This window comes from Pristiophorus japonicus, chromosome 19 (assembly GCF_044704955.1).
Source record: "Pristiophorus japonicus isolate sPriJap1 chromosome 19, sPriJap1.hap1, whole genome shotgun sequence".
In the NCBI taxonomy this organism is placed as follows: domain Eukaryota; kingdom Metazoa; phylum Chordata; class Chondrichthyes; family Pristiophoridae; genus Pristiophorus; species Pristiophorus japonicus.
Window position 1 is genome coordinate 92,828,974 of NC_091995.1, and position 26,817 is coordinate 92,855,790.

General features: G+C 46.9%; 1 protein-coding gene across 5 annotated transcripts in view; it reads left to right on the top strand.

Moving 5' to 3' along the window:
* The window catches only part of LOC139230046 (transcription intermediary factor 1-beta-like), a 116,713-nt gene that overhangs the window by 39,349 nt on the left and 50,547 nt on the right, over positions 1-26,817 (top strand). For all 5 annotated transcript variants that reach the window (XM_070861813.1, XM_070861812.1, XM_070861815.1 and 2 more), the window contains exons 2-3: positions 14,521-14,630; positions 25,528-25,675. In XM_070861813.1, coding sequence (XP_070717914.1) covers positions 14,521-14,630; positions 25,528-25,675 — 258 coding nt within the window. The remainder of the gene's footprint in view (positions 1-14,520; positions 14,631-25,527; positions 25,676-26,817) is intronic.

Consider the following 26,817-nt stretch of genomic DNA (forward strand, 5'->3'; position numbering starts at 1 on the left):
GGTGACGTCACAGCCAACATGGTAAGTGATTGGCTGCTGATTGGTGAGTAGTTTTTCTTTTTCTTTATTAGTCAGTAACTTTTAACATTGTTGTCGGCAATTTAACTGTATCTAAGGGTTAAGTCATGGCAGGACAGCTCGGTCATGTGATATACTCCTCCTGTACCATGTGGGAACACGGGGACAACACCAGTGTCCCTGACGACTACATGTGCGGGAAGTGTGTCCACCTCCGGCTACTGACGGTCCGCGTTGCGGAGTTGGAGCTGAAGGTGGATTCACTCTGGAGCATCCACGATGCTGAGAATGACGTGAGTATCACGTGTAGTGAGTTGGTCTTACTGCAGGAGAAGGGTCCACAGCCAGCGAGGGAATGGAAGACCAGCAGGAAGAGTAGTGCAAGGAAGGTAGTGCAGGGGTCCCCTGTGGTCATCCCACTGCAAAACAGATACACTGCTTTGAGTGCTGTTGAGGGGGATGACTAATCAGGAGTGGGCAGCAGCAGCCAAGTTCATGGCACCGTGGCTGGCTCTGTTGCACAGGAGGGCAGGAAAAAGAGTGGGCGAGCGATAGTGATAGGGGATTCAATTGTAAGGGGAATAGATAGGCGTTTCTGCGGCCGCAACCGAGACTCCAGGATGGTATGTTGCCTCCCTGGTGCAAGGGTCAAGGATGTCTCGGAGTGGGTGCAGGACATTCTAAAAAGGGAGGGAGAACAGCCAGTTGTCGTGGTGCACGTTGGTACCAATGACATAGGTAAAAAAAAGGGATGAGTTCCTACGAAATGAATTTAAGGAGCTAGGAGCTAAATTAAAAAGTAGGACCTCAAAAGTAGTAATCTCGGGATTGCTACCAGTGCCACGTGCTAGTCAGAGTAGGAATCGCAGGATAGCTCAGATGAATACGTGGCTTGAGCAATGGTGCAGCAGGGAGGGATTCAAATTCCTGGGGCATTGGAACCGGTTCTGGGGGAGGTGGGACCAGTACAATCCGGACGGTCTGCACCTGGGCAGAATCGGAACCAATGTCCTCGGGGGAGTGTTTGCTAGTGCTGTTGGGGAGGAGTTAAACTAATATGGCAGGGGGATGGGAACCAATGCAGGGAGATAGAGGGAAACAAAAAGGAGGCAAAAACAAAAGACAGAAAGGAGATGAGGAAAAGTGGAGGGTAGAGAAACCCAAGGCAAAGAACAAAAAGGGCCATTGTACAGCAAAATTCTAAAAGGACAGAGGGTGTTAAAAAAACAAGCCTAAAGGCTTTGTGTCTTAATGCAAGGAGTATCCGCAATAAGGTGGATGAATTAACTGTGCAAATAGATGTTAACAAATATGATGTGATTGGGATTACGGAGACGTGGCTCCAGGATGAGCAGGGCTGGGAACTCAACATCCAGGGGTATTCAACATTCAGGAAGGATAGAATAAAAGGAAAAGGAGGTGGGGTAGCATTGCTGGTTAAGGAGGAGATTAAGGCAATAGTTAGGAAGGACATTAGCTTGGATGATGTGGAATCTATATGGGTAGAGCTGCAGAACACCAAAGGGCAAAAAACGTTAGTGGGAGTTGTGTACAGACCTCCAAACAGTAGTAGTGATGTTGGGGAGGGCATCAAACAGGAAATTAGGGGTGCGTGCAATAAAGGTGCAGCAGTTATAATGGGTGACTTTAATATGCACATAGATTGGGCTAACCAAACTGGATTTTCTGGAGTGCATAAGGGATGGTTTTTTAGACCAATATGTCGAGGAACCAACTAGGGGGGAGGCCATCTTAGACTGGGTGTTATGTAATGAGAGAGGATTAATTAGCAATCTCGTTGTGCGAGGCCCCTTGGGGAAGAGTGACCATAATATGGTGGAATTCTGCATTGGGATGGAGAATGAAACAGTTAATTCAGAGACCATGGTCCAGAACTTAAAGAAGGCTAACTTTGAAGGTATGAGGCGTGAATTGGCTGGGATGGATTGGCGAATGATACTTAAGGGGTTGACTGTGGATGGGCAATGGCAGACATTTAGAGACCGCATGGATGAACTACAACAATTGTAGATTCCTGTCTGGCATAGAAATAAAAAAGGGAAGGTGGCTCAACCGTGGCTATCAAGGGAAATCAGGGATAGTATTAAAGCCAAGGAAGTGGCATACAAATTGGCCAGAAATAGCAGCGAACCTGGGGACTGGGAGAAATTTAGAACTCAGCAGAGGAGGACAAAGGGTTTGATTAGGGCAGGGAAAATGGAGTATGAGAAGAAGCTTGCAGGGAACATTAAGACGGATTGCAAAAGTTTCTATAGATATGTAAAGAGAAAAAGGTTAGTAAAGACAAACGTAGGTCCCCTGCAGTCAGAATCAGGGGAAGTCATAACGGGGAACAAAGAAATGGCGGACCAATTGAACAAGTACTTTGGTTCGGTATTCACGAAGGAGGACACGAACAACCTTCCGGTTATAAAAGGGGTCGGGGGGTCTAGTAAGGAGGAGGAACTGAGGGAAATTCTTATTAGCCGGGAAATTGTGTTGGGGAAATTGATGGGATTGAAGGCCGATAAATCCCCAGGGCCTGATGGACTGCATCCCAGAGTACTTAAGGAGGTGGCCTTGGAAATAGTGGATGCGTTGACAGTCATTTTCCAACATTCCATTGACTCTGGATCAGTTCCTATGGAGTGGAGGGTAGCCAATGTAACCCCACTTTTTAAAAAAAGGAGGGAGAGAGAAAACAGGGCATTATAGACCGGTCAGCCTGACATCGGTAGTGGGTAAAATGATGGAATCAATTATTAAGGATGTCATAGCAGTGCATTTGGAAAGAGGTAATATGATAGGTCCAAGTCAGCATGGATTTGTGAAAGGGAAATCATGCTTGACAAATCTTCTGGAATTTTTTGAGGATGTTTCCAGTAGAGTGGATAAGGGAGAACCAGTTGATGTGGTATATTTGGACTTTCAGAAGGCGTTCGACAAGGTCCCACACAAGAGATTGATGTGCAAAGTTAGAGCACATGGGATTGGGGGTAGTGTACTGACATGGATTGAGAACTGGTTGTCAGACAGGAAGCAAAGAGTAGGAGTAAATGGGTACTTTTCAGAATGGCAGGCAGTGACTAGTGGGGTACCGCAAGGTTCTGTGCTGGGGCCCCAGCTGTTTACACTGTACATTAATGATTTAGATGAGGGGATTAAATGTAGTATCTCCAAATTTGCGGATGACACTAAGTTGGGTGGCAGTGTGAGCTGCGAGGAGGATGCTGAGAGGCTGCAGAGCGACTTGGATAGGTTAGGTGAGTGGGCAAATGCATGGCAGATGAAGTATAATGTGGATAAATGTGAGGTTATCCACTTTGGTGGTAAAAACAGAGAGACAGACTATTATCTGAATGGTGACAGATTAGGAAAAGGGGAAGTGCAAAGAGACCTGGGTGTCATGGTACATCAGTCATTGAAGGTTGGCATGCAGGTGCAGCAGGCGGTTAAGAAAGCAAATGGCATGTTGGCCTTCATAGCAAGGGGATTTGAGTACAGGGGCAGGAAGGTGTTGCTACAGTTGTACAGGGCAATGGTGAGGCCACACCTGGAGTATTGTGTACAGTTTTGGTCTCCTAACCTGAGGAAGGACATTCTTGCTATTGAGGGAGTGCAGCGAAGGTTCACCAGACTGATTCCCGGGATGGCGGGACTGACCTATCAAGAAAGACTGGATCAACTGGGCTTGTATTCACTGGAGTTCAGAAGAATGAGAGGGGACCTCATAGAAACATTTAAAATTCTGACGGGGTTAGACAGGTTAGATGCAGGAAGAATGTTCCCAATGTTGGGGAAGTCCAGAACCAGAGGTCACAGTCTAAGGATAAGGGGTAAGCCATTTAGGACCGAGATGCGGAGGAACTTCTTCACCCAGAGAGTGGTGAACCTGTGGAATTCTCTACCACAAAAAGTTGTTGAGGCCAATTCACTAAATATATTCAAAAAGGAGTTAGATGAGGTCCTTACTACTAGGGGGATCAAGGGGTCTGGCGAGAAAGCAGGAATGGGGTACTGAAGTTGAATGTTCAGCCATGAACTCATTGAATGGCGGTGCAGGCTAGAAGGGCCGAATGGCCTACTCCTGCACCTATTTTCTATGTTTCTATGTTTCTATGTTTCTATGTTAAGACATTGGGGGGGGGGGGTGGAAATTCAATCTCACTGTTTTTGAGGTGGTGACAGCGGCTGAGTGCTGATTTTTACGCCAGGCGGTAATCACCGCCTCAAACTGCAAAATTCAGTTTTGCCGTCCAAAGCTGAGAGAGCAGCGCTAAAAGTGGTATTGCACTCTCGCCCTCGGGTGCCAAGGGAGCGGTGTCTCAGGAGACCGATCGAATTTCCCCACGGTAGGCTGCCGGCATGTGAGATGAAAAAAATGAAACAAAATGTTTCTGACAATTTCCCTTACCCACACTTCCCCACTGGTCCTATTAATACATAAATATTTAAAAAAAAAACATAAGCACTTACCTTAATCCCTGGACGCTCCCGCTCCGGGATCCCTGATGTCCCACCAGCTTTTCCGGACTGTACGAACGCCTGCCGGTAAGGACACCGTACTCAGCGAATATCACAGCAGCGGCAAGGGGGCGTTGCACGCTCGATGACGTCACCACGCTGGTGGCGGCAGATCATGCGGTGCTACGTCTTGGTGCCGGCCCCACCGTCCAACTAAATTTGCTGTGAGCCGAGGAATCCGGTCGTCGCCAACGGTAACGACTTAGCCACCCGTTAGCCATCCTTCTCCGGCGGTAGTGGGTGGCGTTAGAAACCGAATTTCGAGCCCTGGGTGTCCGTGGTGCTACGTGGAGGAAGATAAGGAATTGCCTGCAAGAGCAGAAGCAGCAGCTACTAGTTAGTGCACCGATCGTTTGCTGGGTGGTGTAATGAGTTGAGCTCCTCTGGAGTTTGTCCTGGGAATCCTGTTTAATTTGCGTAAGTGATCTTGATTCAGAAAATAAAATACATTTAGGATCTTTACAGTATTATCCAAATGCTGAGGGGAGAGGGGGAGGCAGTCAAATCTGATACAGCCAAGGAACTACCGAAGGATCTAGACATTTGTGTGGGAAGAACTATCTCAAGATATCTAGATGTTACGTTGCAATAAAATGGTAGACGCCCGAATGGTGCTGTGCCCACTAGGGGAGAGCCTGAAGGAGACCTGGAGTTGCTACACTTCTTGCATTGAAACAAACACTTCAGATTATTTGTTAATTTTAATTCAGGAATACTAAGAATGAATGTCCTGTAGCCCCAGTGCACTGCAGTCTACTTAATAATTTTCTCCAGCTGTGACAGACTGTAGCTCCCGCATTGGACTCATCAGTCACCTGAGAACTCGTATATTAGTGTGGAAGCAATTCATCCTCGACTCCGAGGGACTGGCGAAGAAGAAGAATTGTCTTCAGAGTCACTGATGTGCATCGTGTAGAGAATCGCAGAATGAGATTTTCCTCCCCCCTTCCCAAAGAAAAGGGTAAAATGGAATGGCAGGTAACAGCTCCAGAATGTGACTTACTCAGTCACCCGAAACAAATTGATCCCAAGTTTGAGAAATATTCTTTCTGCAAATGTAATGTGGCAACATGTGCAGGGTCACAGCTGTAATCGGCATACATGGGGCTCAGTAACAACCAGCAATAAAGGAGCCATGGCGAGTGATATGGGTAATGAAGGATGACAGATTCGGAAGCGCGAATATTGCAGGTTTTATTGCGTGGCCTGAGGGAATGCGAGAAGAAAGAGCAGTTGAGCATGTTACAAATGTCCACGGATTAAGGCACAATTTAGCACTAATAATGCAATTGCTGAAACACCTGCTTGTGAAGTATGCTTTGCCCCTGTCTTCCAAACCACAGACTAATTCCACTCGAGAGAGTCGGTGATGTGCTCCTGTGGCTCAGCTACTATCTCCCAACTGCTGAGAAATTCACAAGTGCCTGAGAACCATTTAACACCTCTACCCACATCCCCTTCCCACGGGGGTGGGGGGGGGGGGGGGGGGAACACTCCATTTAACCTCTCTTCCCCCACCTCCTTCCCACGGGGGAACACTCCATTTAACCTCTCTTCCTCCACCCCCCACCCACGAGGGAACACTCCATTAATGTCTCTTCCCCCTTCCCGAGGGGGAGGGGGGGAACACTCCATTTAACCTCTCTTCCCCCATCCTCTTCCCATGGGGGGAACACTCCATTTAATGTCTCTTAACCCCCCCCCTCCCCCCACCCACGGGGGGAACACTCCATTTAACCTCTCTTCCCCTATCCCCTTCCCATGGGGGGAACACTCCATTTAATGTCTCTTCCCCCAATCCCTTCCCATGAGGGAACACTCCATTTAACACCTCTTCCCCCCCCCCCCCCACCACCCCCTTCCCATGGGGGGGGGGTACTCTATTTAATCCCTCTTCCCCCACCCCCCCCCCCCTTTCCCATGGGACAATACTTAACCTCACGCGTTGTTATAGTTGAGGTTGATGCCACTCACATTAGGATGAATGGTTGCAGTAAACCTGCTTCGAAGTGAACATTATGGCACTGTTATTGCAGTGCCTTTGGACAACTGGACTTCAAGCAGAGCCACTCCAGTCAAGATTTCCTTGAAGTTTATTACTGGGACTGTTATGGTATGTTAGGATTGCTTTATATGTCCTTGTAAATGCTGAGAGGAACTCTTTGATGGAGTGGATCTTGCTTTTATGCAGTGCCTTTTCCGTAGCAAACATCCCGGGATGCATCAAAGAGGAGGGGGAGAAAAACATTAAAAACAATAAAGGAATGGATATGGCGTGTTACGGTCGGTAGAATTAGTCACAACAATAGGTCTGAGCAGGATTTAAAAGGTGGAACTGGGTTTAGAGAGGGAGTTCCAGGGAAGTAGGGCTGGAGGCTCTGCCACTAATGGGTGAATAAGGAGGGATGCACAAAAGGTGAGTTAGAGAACCGAAGGAAGGGGACAGCAGTTTGCAGCATGTTGCAGAGGTGACCAGGACAAGGCAGCAGAGATTTGCAGGTCAGGATGAGGATTTTTTTAACTGATTTTAGCAACCGCTCAGCGGTGAGTGCATGTTTAAGGTAATTGAATTACAGCTCTATGAGGTGATGTGGCAGAACTTAGTATAAATCTGCAGTCTTGATATCATTATTTATGTTGAATGCAATCTTTTCTGGACTCAACTCTGAGCTCCAGGCATCAGTTGTCATACCCCGATGGCCTTTATTCCAGGGCGATCTAACTTCTTTGGCAACCCAGTGCAGGAATGGCACCATCATTTGTGCATGTGCTGAGAAAATTTGTTTTGTGGTTTGTGTCTTGGTGCTGGCAGAATGTTATCTGCTACTTATTTTACAAGGTTGGCGCCAATGACGAATGCCATTGGAGGCGATCACTGTAAAGCACTTGGTACCAATGGTGTCGAACATTCTTTGGGTGGAGTTTAGTGTGTTGCCTCAGTCAGTGTAGCACAGGTACATGGTTACTGTCTGTGGCACTTCGAGCAGGTACACAGTTTTCAGGAACCGAGCACATAACATAAGAAATAGGAGCAGGAGACGACCATTCAGCCCCTCGAGCCTGCTCCGCCATTCAATAAGATCATGGCTGATCTGATCTTGGCCTCAACTCTACTTCCCTGCCCACTCCCCATAACCCTTGACTCCCTTATCGTTCAAAAATCTGTCTATCTCCACTTTAAATATGGCGATATTTAGGTACTGGATGGGATGCTTATCAAGCGGGCTGCTTTGTCCCAGATGGTGGCGAGCTTCTTGAGTGTTGTTCGAGCTTCACTCATCCAGGCAAGTGGAGAGTATTCCATCACACTCCTGACTTGTGCCTTGTAGATGATGGGAAAGCTATGGGGAGTCAGGAGGTGAGTTACTTGCCGCAGAATACCCAGTGTCTGACCTGCTCTTGTTGCCAGTTTTATGTGGCGAGTCCAGTTAAGTTTCTGGTCAATGCTGACCCCCAAGATTATGACTGGGGGATTCAACGATGGTAATGCCGTTGAATGCCACGGGGTGGGTGGTGAGAATCTCTCTTATTGGAGATGGTTACTGACTGGCACTTATGTGTCAAGAATGTTGCTTGCCACATACCAGCCCAAGCCTGAATGTTGTCCAGGTCTTGCACATGCGGCACGGACTGCTTCATTATTCGAGGAACTGAATACTGCGATCATCAATGAAAATCCTCTCTTTTGCCCTTATGATGGAGGTAGGTCATTGATGAAGCTGAAGATGCTTTCCCCTGAGGAGCTCCTTCAGCGATGTCCTGGGATGGGATGATTGGCCTCCAACAACCACAACCATTATTGGCGCCTCATGGGTATCCAGCTAGATCTATTCTGAATCTGTTCCATTTAGCACGATGGAGGGGTGTCCTCCGTGTGAAGACAGGACTTCATCTCAACAAGGACTGTGTGGCGGTCGCTCTGAGCAAAAGTGTCGAGGACAGGTGCCTCTGCGATGGTAGATTGGTGAGGACGAGGTTAAGTAGTCTTTTCCCTCTTGTTAGTTCTCTCATCACGTTCAGACTGGCAGCTATGTCCTCCAGGACTCGGTCAGTACTGGTGCAACCGAGCTACTTTAGGTGATGGATGTTTCACTATCGCTAGCCTGTATAGAACCGATATCAGGAAGTTCTGGGCAAACTGGCAATCTTTTGAATCCAAAGTGTGTGTGGCACACAGAGTGCCGAATGAACAGAAAGACGTGCTTGCAGGAAACAAAGGTGCGAGAGAGAAAGGTCGGAGACATATAGAACAAAAAAGAGTGAGAGAGAATCAAAATTCAGAATATAAAGATAGTAACAATGAAAGTGTGAAAGACAGAGACAAAGACTGGAATATAAATGAAGATATATTAGAGAGTAGGAGATAAAGCAGACACAGTAACAGGAAGAGCATTTTTATCTGTGAGCAATGCCACGAGCGATCAACTAGTTTTCATTACAGATAGGGCAAGTTCTGTATTTACAATGTTTGTGGCTGTTACTGGGGCATCAGTAAATTATTCTGTTTAACATCAGGTTAATTAGAAAACCCTTCTGTTCAAGTCCTATCCTTTAAAAATATAGGATAGTGAATTATGTAAACCAATTGAACCCAATTTGTATATGCAAATCATCCAGGGGCCACACTCTGCTTAGATATGAATCATATTCCTAGAAAATATATTTGCATCGGACATAAATACTGATCTGATTTTTATGGAGTTGCATACATCAGTTTTCACGGAAGTCCACAAGGTTATTTTTAAAATATTTGTTCATGGGATGTGGGCGTCGCTGGCAAGGCCGGCATTTATTGTCCAATCCTAATTGCCCCTTGAGAAGGTGGTGGTGAGCAGCCTTCTTGAACCGCTGCAGTCCGTGTGGTGAAGGTGCTCCCACAGTGCTGTTAGGGAGGGAGTTCCAGGATTTTGACCCAGCGACGATGAAGGAACGGACGATATATTTCCAAGTCAGGATGGTGGGGAACGTGGAGGTGGTGGTGTTCCCATGCGCCTGTTGCCCTTGTCCGTCTAGGTGGTAGAGGTCGCGGGTTTGGGAGGTGCTGCCGAAGAAGCCTTGGTGAGTTGCTGCAGTGCATCTTGTAGATGGTACACACTGCAGCCACGGTGCGCCGGTGGTGGAGGGAGTGAGTGTTGAAGGTGGTGGATGGGGTGTCAATCAAGCGGGCTGCTTTGTCCTGGTTGGTGTTGAGCTTCTTGAGTACTTGTCCTAGGTAGTAGAGGTAATGGGTTTGGGAGGTGCTGTCAAAGAGGGTTTGTTGAGATCACCAGATTTATATCTGGGGACACCACTCATTGCAAGCAGTGTCTTGAGAATTTTATATTCTGTGTTTGTTTACTTACTAAACATTACTCTTGAATTTTATTGGTACATACAGTCTATGTAATTCTAGGTACTAATAAAAAAAACATTCTACAATTGTGGCACTGTTTTTCTTGGATTAGCTGGTATTGTCTCCGACATTAGGGAATGGTCACTGGGGATATGTCAGTATTTGTAAGGGTCCTTTGGGCAGAAAGATTTGAAAGCCTATCGCTGTATGTATAATATGCAAAAATATGCAAATATTATTTAAATAAGCCATAACTTTTGCCTAATTTTTGTCAAACAGATCGTCCTGTTGATGCTGCTTGTGTGTCCGCCTATCGATATTTTAATCCTTGTCTTGAGTTGCGCAGGGGATGAGGAAATAGATTGCATTACAAAGATCATCCTCCAGAGACCTGAGCACGTAATCTAGGCTGGCACTCCCAGTGCAGTGCTGAAGGACCACTGTACTGTCGGAGGGGCAGTGCTGAGGGAGCGCTGCACTGTCGGAGGGGCAGTACTGAGGGAGCGCTGCACTGTCGGAGGGGCAGTACTGAGGGAGCGCTGCACTGTTGGAGGGGCAGTACTGAGGGAGCGCTGCACTGTTGGAGGGGCAGTACTGAGGGAGCGCTGCACTGTCGGAGGGGCAGTACTGAGGGAGCGCTGCACTGTCGGAGGGGCAGTACTGAGGAAGGGCTGCACTGTCGGAGGGGCAGTACTGAGGGAGCGCTGCACTGTCGGAGGTGCAGTACTGAGGGAGTGCAGCACTGTCGGAGGGGCAGTACTGAGGAGCGCTGCACTGTCGGAGGGGCAGTACTGAGGGAGCGCTGCACTGTCGGAGGGGCAGTACTGAGGGAGTGGCGCACTGTCGGAGGGGCAGTACTGAGGGAGCGCTGCACTGTCGGAGGGGCAGTACTGAGGGAGCGCTGCACTGTCGGAGGTGCAGTACTGAGGGAGTGCCGCACTGTCGGAGGGGCAGTACTGAGGGAGTGCTGCACTGTCAGAGGCCCGTCATTCAGATGAGATGTTAAACTGAGGCTCCGTCTGCCCTCCTAGCTGGACATTTTAAAAATTAATTCACAAGATGTGGGCGTCGCTGGCAAAGCCAGCATTTATTGTCCATTCCTCACTGCCCTTCAGAAGCTGGTGGTGAACCACCGCCTTGAATACAACTTGCTTGGCCATTTCAGGGGGCAGTTAAGAGTCAACCACATTGCTGTGGGTCTGGAGTCACATGCAGACCAGACCCACGGCAGATTTCCTTCCCTCAAGGACATTAGTGAACCAGACGGGTTTTTATGACAATCGGGTAGTTGCATGGTCACCATTACTGATGCTAACTTTTAATTGCAGATTTATTTAATTAAATTTATGTTCCCCAGCTGCCGGGGTAGAATTTGGACTCGTGTCTCCGGATCATTAGGTCTCTGGATTACTAGTTCAGTAACATAACCATTGTGCTACCGAAGATAGAAGATCCCAGAGCAGGGGAGTTATCCCCGGTGTCCTGGCCAATATTTATCCCTCAACCAACATCACTGAAATAGATAATCTGGTCATTATCAACTTGGCTTCCATCCGATGGGAACATCCAGTAAGTGCCACACTTGCTGTCACGCTGTCTTCGTGCCCAATGTATTTCTAACCTATTTAAACTTGCTTATTAATTATACTTGCCTCCTTTTCAGTCCTGCCAGGTTCATCTGCAAGGTAGGTGGCCCTGTTGTCCACAGAGCTACCTACCCGAAGCCTGTAAATGCAGGACCTGTCGCCCAACACTGCTAACTCTTCCTGCTCCTTTCCACTGTCCCAATTCTGCTGTTTCCATGTCTATTCTCGCCACAGCCACCAACTCTCCTGTCCTGACTACCCGACTGGAGAAATCCCCAAAGCCACATTCTTTGATGGTAATAGTGCATTGGGTGTTTAATCAACTTACACCGGGATCTAGCCCAGGAATGCAGCTTTTGGGATTTCTTTACTTCAGGGTAGGGATTGCCTCTGTTGTTTAAGGCACGTACTATACTTGTACTTGCCAACATTTGGCTTGTGGCTGGATAGGCCAGTAGGTATTTTCCTGTCCATTTTTGTATGTTTTATATCGTCGTTGCTAGCGCCGTAGTGATTGACCATTATGTGTACGCAATGTAAGCCCAGGACACTCTTTGGACTACATGCATTTGTAGCATCTACTTGAAAAAGCTGACAGCATATGTTCCCTAATTATATTAACTGCACATTTATTTTAGATCCCCTACAATAAAACATTTTAATTGAATCTTAAGAAAGACTTGCATTTATATAGCGCCTTTCACGACTTCTGGGCGTCCCAAAGAAGTGTAGTCACTGTTGTAATGTGGGAAACGCGGCAGCCAATTTGCATGCAGCAAACTCGCACAACCGGCAATGTGATAATGACCCAGATAATTTGTTTTAATGATGTTGATTGAGGGATAAATATTGGCCCCTAGACACTGGGATTAACTCCCCTGCACCTCTTCGAAATAGGATCTTTTACGTTCACCTGAGAGGACAGATGGGGCCTAGGTTTAACATCTCATCTGAAAGATGGTATCCCCGACAGTGCAGCACACTCTCAGTACTGCCCCTCCGACAGTGCAGCACTCCCTCAGCACTGCACTGGAGTGTCGGCCTGGATCTTTGTGCTCAACTCTCTGGAGTGGGACTTGAACCCACAACTTTCTGACTCGAGGCAAAAGTTTTACCGACTGAGCCACGACTGATGAGTGCTTTTGCACGGAGTTGGATACTGAATGGGTGGGGTGCATGTTAGCTATGTTCTACAGGCATGTATTGGGTTTTAGCTGAAAGATTGTGTTGCATATAGGCTATCTGTTGGGTATTCGCTGACCGATGCGCTGGTTCAATTTGAGTGGCTTCGTCCTCTCCATTTATCCTGTTCTCCTGATTTGAACGCACGGTGCTCACTGCAGTATTTTGAGTTATCCGATTCATGTGGGACTAGCAGTCCATGGCCACATTAAGACATGGGAGGGAGGAGAGAGACAGACTGCAATTAAACTAATTTGCATACATCAAAGTTGTGATTGCCAGCTGGTATGCTTATTAATTTGCATGTCTTGCATGCAACCTAAGGGAGATTTGTAATTGCAGGGAATTTTAATGTCTAGATTCTCTTCAGTCTGGTGGGGAAACCAGTGTAATAGTGCTCTGCTCCATTCCTGACCACTGCACTGTTTGAGATCTCCCTTGAAGGGTTTCTGCCATTTTCAGCCTGCAGAGCAAGCGACTCACTAATTTGAAAGATCTAGTGATATTCTGAGGGTCTAACGGCTTTTCTTGGATTTCTGCAACGTGCATTTATATCTCACAAAAGCAAAATACTGCGGCTGCTGGAACCTGAAATAAAAACAGAAAATGCTGGAAATCCCAGCGGGTCAGGCAGCATCTGTGGAGAGAAAAATAGAGTTAACGTTTCAGGTCTGTGACCCCGCAAAGGGAGTAAAGCCCAAATGTAATCTTCAAGTGTAGTAGGGTTAGAGGGCAGGGGATAATTGGACTAAAGCATGCAGACATAATTCAGTTCTTATTTTAAAGGGATTCATTCTGTCTTAATATTTAGATTTGATATTGTTTATAGTTAAATAGCAAAACTTACAGGAATTTGGGAAACAGAGAAGTAGATTTGGTTGGAGCATAGCAACTTCTCTAGTGCTGGCTGGGGAGCTGGGAGATGTAAAACTGAGGCTCTAAAGCACCACCATTGGTCGGAGGACGTAACTACAGCGCGATAATTTTACATACAGTTTCTATTATAAATATAGACATAGGAATTTATATAAGAGCACAAGAACCCGCAACCTTCTGACTTGGAGGTGAGTGTGCCACTCACTGCGTCACGACTGTCGAGGACTGCTTGGATGCAGATTTCTAGCTGTAATCCCGAAAGTATTCCCGATCTTGAGGAAGCGCACAAGATTCCCAATGGAGGTGATACCTCGGTTCACCTTGCAATGGCTGTCCAGAGCATTGGAAAGCTTTGAGCAGTGTGTTAGCTGGCCTACTTTGTGGCCAGGGCATGCAAAATCGTATGAATTAAACTACAGAGCGTAAAATGGAATTTACGTTAGTACTGAGTTAAGACACATTGATTACAAGAGCAATAAAAGATTAAACTTAGATGCAAGGCTGCTTGATCCCTGTAATTAAAAGGCTATTTTCTACTTTGCTACAGCCGGTGTTACTCTTGGAGATTTTGTCTTCTCTCTGGGTATAAATTTGGGATGCATGTGGGAATTATTCAACAAGATCATCAATCTGACCCAAAACTGCCTCCATTTTAGGAGTCACGCAGGCTTTCCACTTGACCTGTGGGCTGTCGTTGAGAGTGTGAAATTTTAGACCAAAAGTTTGACTCTTTGAGAAGTCCATCTCTCTGAAGCCACTGCAAAGCCTTAAACCCAATCCCTTGCTTGTATTGAAACACATTAAAACTTTGAGTTTTTAACTACACTAGCTGTCGTGCCTTGTTTGAAATGTCTTTTTTTTTTATTGCGTGTGTAACTTTGTATGAAAATGTACCCTTGTAATGCTGAACAGTAATTAATAGGAAAGAACTCGCTGTTTGAATTATGGTGCGGAACTATTTTTTTAAAGTTCCATGCTGAATTCCGTGTGTCTCTCTTCCAGGGCTCATTTACTGCCCAGTGTGCAGGCAGCAGTGTTACATAAAGGACATCGTCGAGAACTACTTCCTGATTGGCGAATTGGACAACGGCTCGAACAGGAAAGCTAGCCAGGTGACGTGCACTTCAATTGCCTTCCTCTTCCTGCAGCTTCCGCCACCCATTGCACCAATGCACAATGCTTTCCCCGCGGCAGTTCTGTGTTTGTGACATTTGATTAGAATGATGGTGGCTGTGCAGGGTACCAGACGGAAATTGCGCCAACCTTGCCGCCTGTAGCTGACTAAGCGAGTGGTTGATCACAAGAACTACTTTTATCCTACATCTTTATCCCCTGATGTTCCAGATCTGGGAATGGTCCAGGGGCAGTGTACTTAACATAAGAATTAGGAGCAGGAGTCGGCCATTCGGCCCCTCGAGCCTGCTCTGCCATTCACTGAGATCATGGCTGATCTTCGACCTCAACTCCACTTTCCTGCACCATCCCCATATCCCTTGATTCCCTTAACATCCAAAAATCTATCGATCTCCATCTTGAATATACTCAACGGCTCAGCCTCTTGTAGAGTGTTTGTTCTGAGAGTTTTCTTGCATGCGATTTTCAAGGCCCCAGCAATTTAGACATCATCGTGGTGCACACAGTTTTTAATTATTTCCAAGTCTACTTTTCCTTTCGAACTCTCAAAGCTGTTAGCTAACCAGGTATTATTTTGGCCTCTTTCTGAAGGATAATTGACTCATTAAGTGCTTGCGATGGGCATCTAGTTCTTTTATCTATCATTCCTGAGCGAAACCGTCTGATCTGGAGTTTTGCTTGTGGTTAATTTTATACTTGAGTCTTCTGCACAGAGTTACATTATCCATTCAGTTTCCTTTTTTTTTAAAAAAGAGTTAATATGTGTCCCTTGTCAATATTTACCTAAAATGTAAACCGATTTGGTTCTTGAGAAATCTTTGTTATAACTTAATCCTAAGTCCCGCTAAATCAGTGCTGACTGTTCCTTATGGCTTCTATGCCCTTCAGTTGAATTCCAATGACAGCGTCCCATAGAATGATCTCGAGCTACTTGCCCACTCTTGCTGGGTGAACGGATCGAGCGTTCCCAGGTTCATGTCTCTTCTACCATCATTTGATACAAAGAAAGACTTGCATTTATATAGCACCTTTCACGACCACCGGACGTCTCAAAGCGCTTTACAGCCAATGACCAGAGTGTAGTGTAGCGTAGTCACTGTTGTAATGTGGGAAACACGGCAGCCATTTTTGCGCACAGCAAGCTCCCACAAACAGCAATGTGACAATGACCAGATAATCTGTTTTTGTTATGTTGATTGAAGGATAAATATTGACTAGAACACCGGGGATAACTCCCCTGCTTCTCTTCAAAACAGTACCCTGGGATCTTTTACGTCCACACTAAGCGAGCGGATGGGGCCTCAATTTAAAGTCTTCTCCGAAAGTGCAGCACTGCACTGGAGTGTCAGGCTAAATTTATGTGCTCCAATCCCTGGAGTGGGATTTGAACCCACAACCTTCTGACTCAGAGGCGAGTGTGCTGCCCACTGAGCCACTGGTCCTCAGCACAGTCCCGATATAAAACACCGGAAATACAAAAGAAGACCCTGCCTTTTTTCCTCTCCTTTCCTCACGAATTCTATGATGTACGTGATCTGTTCCAGGGGCCATGACTTCCTTGAACTGCTTTATAGATTATACTTCACTGATGCATGTGTTATAGGTCTCTGAGCTAAATCAAGACAGAATATGTCTGTTTGTGTTTAGTCGAACATGATTAATTCATTCAGAACCGTTGTCGTTCCTGGTTCTTTATAATATTTCTACCCCACTTAACAATTGACAGGAATGTGTATACCTTTTTTTTTATATATATATAAAAATATATATATATATATATATATATGGATCCCTTGCTGCTGTCTTCAATCTGTCTTTCTATCATTTCTCTTGCCTCTTACTATTATTGATTGACTTTTGTATGACCCAGTCTGACTCTTGGGGCCTTTTTGTGCCAAATTTATTTATTTTCAATGCATAATGTCTGAGTCTTGATGATGGAATACACCTCACTTCCTGTTTGTTAAAATGTAAAAGTGACCTGTCGACATTTATCATGCTGTTTTTGGCACGTCCACTGTTGGCTCTCGTGATGTAGTTGCATGCCTCCCACCACTGGTGGCACTGTGTTGATTCTCCGAGCTCCGCCACCATTTTATTTTTCTCCACCGTGCTTCCCTTACCTCGGCCTATTTTATTTCTTGAACAGGCTCCATGGATAAATATTCCTGAATTATTTCTGTGCCTCCATGTTGCATTTTCCCCACTATCTTTCTTTTCTCCCCACTGCCCTCTCAGTCACTGTGGTGTATCTATCCTACTCTTGAGACACCTTGTCCCTCTATGTTGTGGTTCAGAAGCCTATTTGTGGCCTTGCTGTCAACTGGCTTTTGAAGTGCAGGTCCAGAATTTCCCCAAGACCTTGGAGAAGCCCTTGTACCACAATCTGTTTGCAGCCCTGCTCCTGCACTTCAAAGGCTGGATCTAGTTTAGGGGAATTCCCTTGAATGTTTCCCCACTTTGGGGACGCCCCCCTGTTATTTACAGTACAGAAACATTTACATATCGGTTTCCCCGGGAGGGTAGATTGGAGAAGGAATTTCAGGCTCGTCACTCCTGCTCCTCACCCCCATTATCATCATAGGCGGTCCCTCGTATCGAGAATGACTTGCTTCCACGCCAAAAAGGGATGAGTTCAATGAAGGACCTAATATTCCAGGTCCCGAACAACATGTTGAAGGATGGAAGATGCCTGTGCGTGGATTTTTTTAACGTGTGGTGGCCGTTGCACACCAGCCACCACACGGGCTTGACAGAGCTAGGTCTTGGTCCAGCGGCAAGGGTTAACCAAGACGACTGGAGACCAGCTCTGCTGCACAGACCTAGTGCGCACACATATCGCAGTGTGGGCTGGCCCGTGCTGCCTCTGGGCCCTCGCCTCTTCTGGACCCCGGAACTCACGCCTCTCCTGGGCCCCGATCAAGTCCCTCTACAACCTCTCGCAGCTCCATCGCCCTGATTCAGGCAGCCGTGCTGAATGCCGGGTCGGGCTGCTACGTGGCCCCGACCTGTAATCACCATGCCACCCCCCACTCTTTCTGTTGCTCTCCTACTGCCCTGACTACCCTGAGTGCCTGTTCATTTCACCCTCTGCCCTATGCTTCCCACTCCTGCTCAGATCCCTCCCTAACCATAACTTTTATTCATGACTATAAAGTACAGCTTCTGACCTTGATTTCTTCTCCCGCCCATGACCTACGACCCTAAAAGCACTTCACTGCCTTGTTGGCCTGCAGCAGTGCCCAGATTCCTTGCCCAGTGCCCTATGGCTACCACAGGAAAATGCCGTCAATGCAGCCACCACGTCCCCTCAATGAGCTGATGAGAAAGAATCCGAAGGTATCCGAGAGAACAGAACGAAGGGATAGAGAGAGAAAATGAACAAAAACAACCAAAGGAGAAAAAGTCGGTCTCAGAAAAGAGACCAGTAGAAGAGGAGGCAGAAAAAACAGCGACACTGGGATGAGAGCTGAGGGAGATTGTGTACTCTGACTTGCCAGGCGTCATACCATGGCAGATTCATGTGTATTTTCAGAATATATCTCCGGAATACATGTCAGGGTTGTTTCTCATTTGGGAACTCTCGCTGCAGGCCTGATGGGGAGTGAACAAAGATGGCATAATTGCTGCCACCGGCATCCTTGGGTGGGGGAAGGGGAAAGCTTACATGGTCTAAAATATCAGGCAAAGTTGCTTCCAGACAAGTGTAGTGACAGCCAAGCCAGGTCGGCTGTATTGAGTACCATGGCCTGGGGCTGAAGCGGGCCAGAGTTATGAGTTCTCTGGGTTGGGGCTTTGGGTTTTCTGCTAGCACTTATTTTGGAAGCCATCCAGCCATCAGCTCACTTGCTGCCTGTCCTCTTGTCAGACAGAGTGCTGTTCAGGGTAGAGTTTAAGCTCCTCGGGAGAAGTCGAAGCAATTCGACAGGAGGCTGTACTCTGATGGAATGCTTCAGATGATTTTTTTTGGCCTCATCTGAGGCTCACTGGGTCAAGTTGTTTGCAGACGTCCCAGATTGATTGGGCGACCATCCAAATTCCTATTGTGCGCCCAGTTGGACACTGCAAGCAAGGAGATGGCTCCCTTACCACATGACACTTGGCACCCAATACAGGCTCAAGCTGTGAGGTGCGTGACTTGCCTTGAATTACTTCAGGTTTCCCTTCAGTCCGAACTTGTGAGCCAATAATGCAGCAGAGGTGCACTGCGTCAATGGGCAGGACAGGATTTGCTCCCTGGCCTTTTGCCACAGAACTGCGGATGGTACAAGTTTAAAAACCGTGGTTATGCCAACCTAGAACCTGTTGTGCTACAAAAAAAATGTTGGATAATCGCAAACGCTGGAGAATTTTATAATGTTATATGCTTTGAATAATTACACTTCGCAGTTGTTTACAGTGCTTAGTGCAGATTTAAGCTGATTTTGTTATATGTGTATCCAGTGGAGGGAGCTTTGCCCTGAAGGTCATCATCATCATCGGCAGTCCCTAAGACTTGTTTCCACTCTAAAAGTGAGTCAGGTGACTGAACAGTCCAGTACGGGAATTACAGTCCCTGTCACAAGTGGGACAGACAGTGGTTGAAGGAAAGGGTGGGTGGGTGGGGAGTCTGGTTTGCTGCACGCTCCTTCCGCTGCCTGCGCTTAATTTCTGCATGCTCTCTGCGACGAGACTCGAGGTGCTCAGCGCCCTCCCGGATGCTCTTCCTCCACTTAGGCCGGTCTTTGGCCAGGGACTCCCAGGTGTCGGTAGGGATGTTGGATTTTATCAAGGAGGCTTTGAGGGTGTCCTTGAAACGTTTCCTCTGCCCACCTGGGGATCGATTGCCGTGTCGGGGTTCCGAGTAGAGCGCTTGCTTTGGGAGTCTTGTGTCAGGCATGCGGACGATGTGGCCCACCCAACGGAGTTGGTCGATTGTGGTCAGTGCTTCGATGCTGGGGATGTTGGCCTGATCGAGAACACTGACGGTGCGTCTATCCTCCCAGGGGATTTGCAGGATCTTGCGGTGACATCATTGGTGGTATTTTTCCAGAGATTTGAGGTGTCTACTGTATATGGTCCATGTCTCTGAGCCATACAGGAGGGCAGCCCTGTAGACCACAAGCTTGGTGCTAGATTTGAGGTCCTGGTCTTTGAACACTCTCTTCCTCAGGCGACAGAAGGCTGCGCTGGTGCACTGGAGACTGTGTTGAACCTTGTCGTCGATGTCTGTCCTTGCTGAAGGTAATGCTTCGCTGGGTAAGCAGTTTGAGAGAATTGAGCACAAATATGGCTGCTGCAACTATACGAACAAGAATAAAGAACAGTTCCAATGATCTCGTAAAAGGAGCCATTTCCCTTCAAATTTATTTGAACCCAGTTCTTCAAGCATGACGTAAAGCATGGTGGCAGACCAGTAATTATCTCCCTTCCTCACAACTGTAAAGGCTCTTCCAAATTTAATGGTGAGTTCATGGTTGGAGATCTGGCTGTCCCGGGCCAGGTTCATTCTAACTGCTGTCTTGTATCGTCTTTCAGGTGAGACATTTAAACCGAGGCCCTGTTCACCCTCTCGGGTGGATGTAAAAGATCTCATGGCACTATTTTGAAGAAGAGCGGGGGAGTTCTGCCCCGGTGTCCTGGGGCCAATATTTATTCCTTAACCAACATCACCAAAAAACAGATTATCTGGCTGTAATGTCTGTAAGCTTGTAAATGTTGAAGCTCCACACTGTGGATGTGGATGTATTGTGTTACTGCAACGAAAGGTGAATAAATTAGTCAGCTGACCAGAAGCTTCCGGAACTTCTGAGATGCTGTCTGCCATTCTCGAAAGCTGTGTGTGCTGTGCTCTGTGAATATATCACACTGGCCATTATCACATTGCTCTTTGTGGGAGCTTGCTCTGAACAAATTGGCTCCTATATTACAACAGCAACTGCATTTCAAAAGTACATTATTTGGCTGTAAAGCGCTTTGGGGCGGCCTGAGGTCGTGAAAGGCGCTATATAAATGCAAATCTTTTTTCTTTAGTAAATCCCAAAACGACAGTGAGTAGGAAAGTTCCGAGGACTGGAGCACAAAGTGTAGGAAAGATTATGGAAGACTTGCTTCAACACTGAGTCATCGCCAGTATTTTCTGATTGCCTCCCGCTTGTTCTCCAGGCCACTTAGAACCGATGACGCGTGCAGCTTCGGTAAAGTTGGTCTTCTGCAGAAGCTCATGGAGCCCCCGGTAACCAGCACCTCGTGCAGGGACTTGCCTTACTGATTTTGATTTATTTTTATTCTTGTACTAGTTCATTGGATCTTCCTTATCTTAAACCCATATTCTGAGGGGGGCTGACAAGGCAGATGCTGTGAGAGGCTGTTTCCTCTGGCTGGAGAGTCTAGAACTAGGGGGCACACTTGAGATGAGGAGGAATATCTTCACTCGGAGGGTGATGAATCTTTGGAATTATCTACCCCAAAGGGCTGTGGATGTTGAGTCTCTGAATATATTCAAGACTGGGATCGATAGAGTTTTGGACTTCAGGGGAATCAAGGGATATGGGGATCGGGCGGGAAAGTGGAGTTGAGGTCGATGATCAGCCAATGATCTTAGTGAATGGCGGAGCAGGCTCGAGGGGCTGAATGGCCAACTCCTGTTTATGTTCTTGCCAGTTATTTTCCCTCATGGTGCTGGAAGTTCCGTTATAACCTGTAAAGAATTTTGATGTAACATTCCTCCCACACTAACTTTGGCAGGGTCTATGTAGTTCCTCTGTTTTAGCTGGAAACGTGTAACTGATTTCTGTTACTGATGGTTCGTGCGGCTCCATGTTCGATGGAAAGCTTTACTACTTTGGCTGCACTGTTTAGGGAAATATTTGTCTGTCTTTTCATATTCTGAAACTAGCAGTTGATTTGCATAAGCAAAACGGTGCCATGTTTGTGCAGCCGAACAATTTCAGTGCAAACTACACTTTGCCTAAAGAACTTGTTGTAGAAATGGCGAGGAATAATTTCTCCCAAGTGGCAGGTTTTGCCAGTGACCTGTTCATTGTTCACATATCACTGGTGCATACTGTTTCACATGGCTTGCTAATCAGGAATTCAGTGAAACGTTGGAACGGGAATATCTTGCGTGCTTGATTATACTCCAATATTTTACCATAAACACAACAATGTGCCCTCTTATTAGTTTGACGTGCAGTAGAATGCAGTCCTGCCTCCACCTCGCTCCACCTTCATATTTTTCTTCCATGAACTTGAGCCTCTCTCCAGTTGGCCTAAATGCCACATGGTAGAACAAGGTTCACTTGGTCAATTGGTTTCAGTGCCCCTGGGCTAGGTAAGAGAAGGCCCAGCCAGGTACCTGCTCCGTGTTGCTGTCTGGCAATCCTTGTTACACAGTGCAGTTATTTGGACGTTGGGCAAAGATGGATTAAGTTTTGTGGTAATGTCCCTCCTCATCCCTCCACCCACCCCCTCAAACAGACAAATAGCTTGTCAATACTCCCATTAGGCCCAGATTGTGGGGGAATTGAACAGAGTAGTCCCTCCTTATTAGTGGTCCATGTTGGAGGTATGTATGTGTGACGGGATCAGACTTGTCGTCTATCCTTATTGTTACTTGTTCCATTATTATCACTTCAGAGTCAGAAGGTTGTGGGTTCAAGTCCCACTCCCTTGTGGGAGACATGAGCACAAGAATTTAGGTTGAGACTCCCAGTGCAGTGCTATGGGAGCGCTCTCTCAGGTCTGCTCTCAGGTGGACGTAAAAGATCGCATGGCACTATTTCAGGGAAGTTCTCCCCGGTGTCCTGGCCAATATTTATCCCTCAATCAACATCACTAAAACAGATGATCGGGTCATTATCACATTGTTTTTGTGGGAGCTTGCTGTGTGCAAATTGGCTGCCACATTTCCTACATTATAACAGTGACTACACTTCAAAAAAGTACTTCATTGGCTGTAAAGCTCTTTGGGACGTCCTGAGGTGGTGAATGCTGCTATAGAAATGCAAGTCTTTCTTTCACTGTCCATCTTATTTAAAAAAAAATAACCACTTGGATAAGGGACTGGTGTGCGACTGATGTAACTGTGCCCCTGCATGAATTATTATCATCTGGAGATAAGGGGGACAATTGGAGAAGAACAGAAAATATGTTCAACTGTTATAAAGCACCTTCAATGGTTTAAAAAAAAAAGGGAGGGAAATGGATGGCGAACTAAAGAGATTAGATGTGACCACAACCTTTGGTCAAAGATGTGGATTTTCAGGAGGGAATTGGAGAGCAGAGGAGTTTAGGGGCGGAATTCTAGTGAGTGGGACCGACTTGGTTGAAGGCATGGCCGCCAATGCTGGAATGATGGGAGAGGGATACACGAGGCCAGAGTCAGCGGAACAGAGTTTTTTTGGGGTCAGAGGTCGAGGTGGTTGTGTGGGGGTGGGGGGAGAAGGGGAGACGTTGGTGTTGTAGGGCTGTTGGAGGATGTTCATTTGTAAACATACTGGGCTACTCACTGAAATACCAGCAGCCCGAATTTATTTTTTAGATCGCGGTAAAATGGACTGTATGAGCTGCTTTGTGATTGTTGGGGCCTTGCGGTCTGTGGGCCTTGGCGCAAGGCAAGAGTCCACTGGCAAGGACTACAAGTGCAGGGGCAGTTGTAAAATGATGTGTTAATTATAACTGCGGAGATCTGTGTTTGGCTGCGGAGAGAATTAATAATTGTGACTGAGATGGTACTTTATCACAAGGGCGCGAACAGGAAGACGAGAGATTTGGCGGGCTCTTTACACATGAAAATATGAATTTGCTTCAGATTGGCTCCTCCTCCTTGTTCGGCTGCTCCATGAGGTCACTGATGAGTCATCTGGAGTCGCTCCATTGGAAAAACGGCAGCTAGCATTCCGAACCGGCCTTTGAGCTGCTGTGTAGCCACCTGACCGTGGCAAAGCGTGCTTATTGCTGGTGATGTGCATTCTTGTTAGTTTTGTCTTGAAGCAACTTGGAGAGTCTCGGGAGATAACCTTTTGGCTTCTTCAAAAAAAAATCAACATTTTTTACATAGGATTGCGTAGAATATATGCCACAGAAACAGGCCATTCAGCCCAACCAGTCCATGCTGCCGTTTATGCTCCACTTGAGCCTCTTCCCGTCTTTCCCCCATCTAACTCTATCAGCATAACCCTCTATTCCCTTCTCCCTCATATGCTTGTCTAGCCTCCCCTTAAATACATCGATACTATTCGCCTCAACCCCTCCCTGTGGCAGCGAGTTCCACATTCTCACCGCTCTCTGGGTAAAGAAGTTTCTCCTGAATTCCCCATTGGATTTCTTGGTGACTGTCTTATATTGATGGCCTCTAGTTATGCTCTTCCCCACAAGTGGAAACACTCTCTCTGTATCCGCTCTGTCAAAACCTTTCATCATTTTAAAGATCTCTATTAGGTCACCCCTCAGCCGCCTTTCAAGAGAAAAGAGACCCAGCCTGTTCATCCTTTCCTGATATGTATACCCTCGCATTTCTGGTATCATCCTTGTAAATCTTCTCTGCACCCTCGCCAGTGCCTCGATATCCTTTTTATAACATGGCCACCAGAGCAGTACGCAGTACTCCAAGTGTGGTCTAACCAAGGTCCGATACAGGTTTAGCATAACTTCCCTACTTTTCAATTCTATATTGTACCTCTAGAAATAAACCCTAGAGCTTGGTTTGCTTTTTTTTAAATGGGTTTGCTTTTTTTTAATGGCCTTGCTAACCTTTTAGCGATTTATATATTTGTACTCCGAGATCCCTTTGTTCCCCTACCCCACCTCGACTCGCACCCTCCAAGTAATAAGATGATGTATATGAGCGTGTCTTTATTTCTAATATAGAATTGGGAGTTCTTTTTACTCCCGTGTTTTCTTCGAGACTTTCCTTCCCCTCTCCAATATCTACAGGGCACCATCTTCCCTTTTCTCCGCTCCCATTTTCCATTGCCCGAGATGGATCCAGAATTTGCAGCTTTGTTGCACCATCTTTGTACTAAGCATCATCTGTGAGGATACCAGTGATTTCTGGTTAGTGTGACTATACTGGGTTCAATACATGTGAGAATGAGTGCCACATCTGATTACTGAAGATAAGAATCCCCACTCACCCACACATCTACGAGTGATCCGTCACTTTTTAAAAAAAAAAAGTGAAATACATGGTGTCCTAACTCTCCCTCACCCATCACCCCCTGTGCTCGGCTGCCAATGTCCTAACTCGCACCAAGTCCCACTCGCCCATCACCCCTTGTGCTCACTGACCTACATTAGCTTCTGGTTAAGCTACGCCTCAATTTCAAAATTCTCATCCTTATTTACAAATCCCTCCATGGCCCTCGCCCTTCCCTATCTCTGCAATCGCCTCCAATCCCCCGAGATCTCTGCACTCCTCTAATTCTGCCCTCCTGAGCATCCCTGATTATAATCGCTCAACCATCGGTGGCCGTGTCTTCTGTTGCCTGGGCCCCAAGCTCTGGAACTCCCTGCCTAAACCTCTTCGCCTCTCTACCTCTCTTTCCGCCTTCAAGACGCTCCTTAAAACCAAGCTTTTTCCACTTGTGCGGCTCGGTGTTAAATTGTTTTATCTCATAACATTCCTGTGAAGCATCTTGGGACGTTTCACAACGTTAAAAGGCGCTATATAAATACAAGTTGCTCGTGATTCCAGCTGATGTATAAACAATGTACAGTGTGAGCATATGTTAAACCATTGAGTCTTCTGAATTCTGCAGCGACTCTGAAAATCGAATGACCAGTCTTCAGCAAGCATGTCCCTCAAGTGGGGTGAAGGGAGCTTGCCCCCGGAGAGCAAGTCGTCACACTTGGACCTGTGTGCCGATTTTAACTGTCTGCTATTGTACCCCCCAGGTGTGCACCAGCTGTGAAGACAACGCTGTGTCCTCCAGCTTCTGTGTCGAGTGCGCAGAGTGGCTGTGCGATGCCTGCGTTGAGGCGCACCAGAGAGTGAAATTCACAAAGGACCACACCATGAGCAAGAAAAATCCAGGCCTCACGGGTACAGACTTTTACAACTTTGTGTGTGCGTGACCTGCCTAAGTCAGCCTCTATACAGTTATAAATCCAACTTTCCTTCCTCCCCCTTCCGAAGGCTCTGACTCTTGCTGGGTTTTTGGGGCTGGATTTTAGACTTCTCTGTTTTCGGGGTGAAAACAGAGGCGAGGCGGGAAAGCTACTGGCTGGGAATTGTCAGCGCTTTGGTAAGGAATTTCCTGCATCTGGGCCCTGCGTCAGGGGGCGCAGCGTGCAGGGAGGCGTTGTACACTTTTCGAGGCGCGAGGATGGGAAACTCGCGAACTTAAGCGCCGGGCCGTGTGCGCTGCGGGAGGGGGGGGGGGGAATTCCTTTTTTATATAAAACCCCCCCCCCCACTAAAACATTCCCAAAACAGTGCCCACGCCACCACAACACAAATCGCTGAAAGAATTAAAAGAACAAACACTTGCACTTACCCGTGGAGTATTTTACCTTCCTCACCACCACCAGTGGTTATTGCAGGCGTACTTCCGGGCGGACGGATGGGGCAAAAGTCCAAAGTACTGCCGGCGTTGCAACCAGGGGCGTGGTACACCCGGCGTGGCAGCACTGCCGCAAAACCCGACCGGAGGATCGCGACCGGACGCAGGAGACCTGAACGCCGCCTTTCGCGCCGCTCCAGGGCAAAACCCAGCGCGCAAAGGACTGGAAAAATCCAGCCCATAATAGTTCCACAGGTAGCCTTCATGGAACTCACCCAATTTTTTCTGCTCTTGGCATGGACTTGAGAGTCTTGGCAGCCCATTCGACCGTGCAGCCAAGCACAATCCTATCCAGCAGCGATCAGGAGCATCTTTACAGTGATTAGGAGCAGGAACCTTTTGTGACCTTTGTGCTCCCCTCTGCCTCAGGGGCACCGAGGGTAATTGAAGTTTCTCGACTGAATTCACGACCAGGGATTGAACCTGGGATATTTTGCCTATTGCCACAACATGTGATGCATTACCCACTGAACCAGCAGGGCATTGAATTCTACGTGTCTCTTCTACAATAAGCAATTCAGGGGAGGTTAATATTTAACTCTTATTTTAAAGTAGAATCTCAATCAGCGTTACTAATTTCAAATATTTTAACTTTGGACATTTATTTTTAAATTCTATTAAT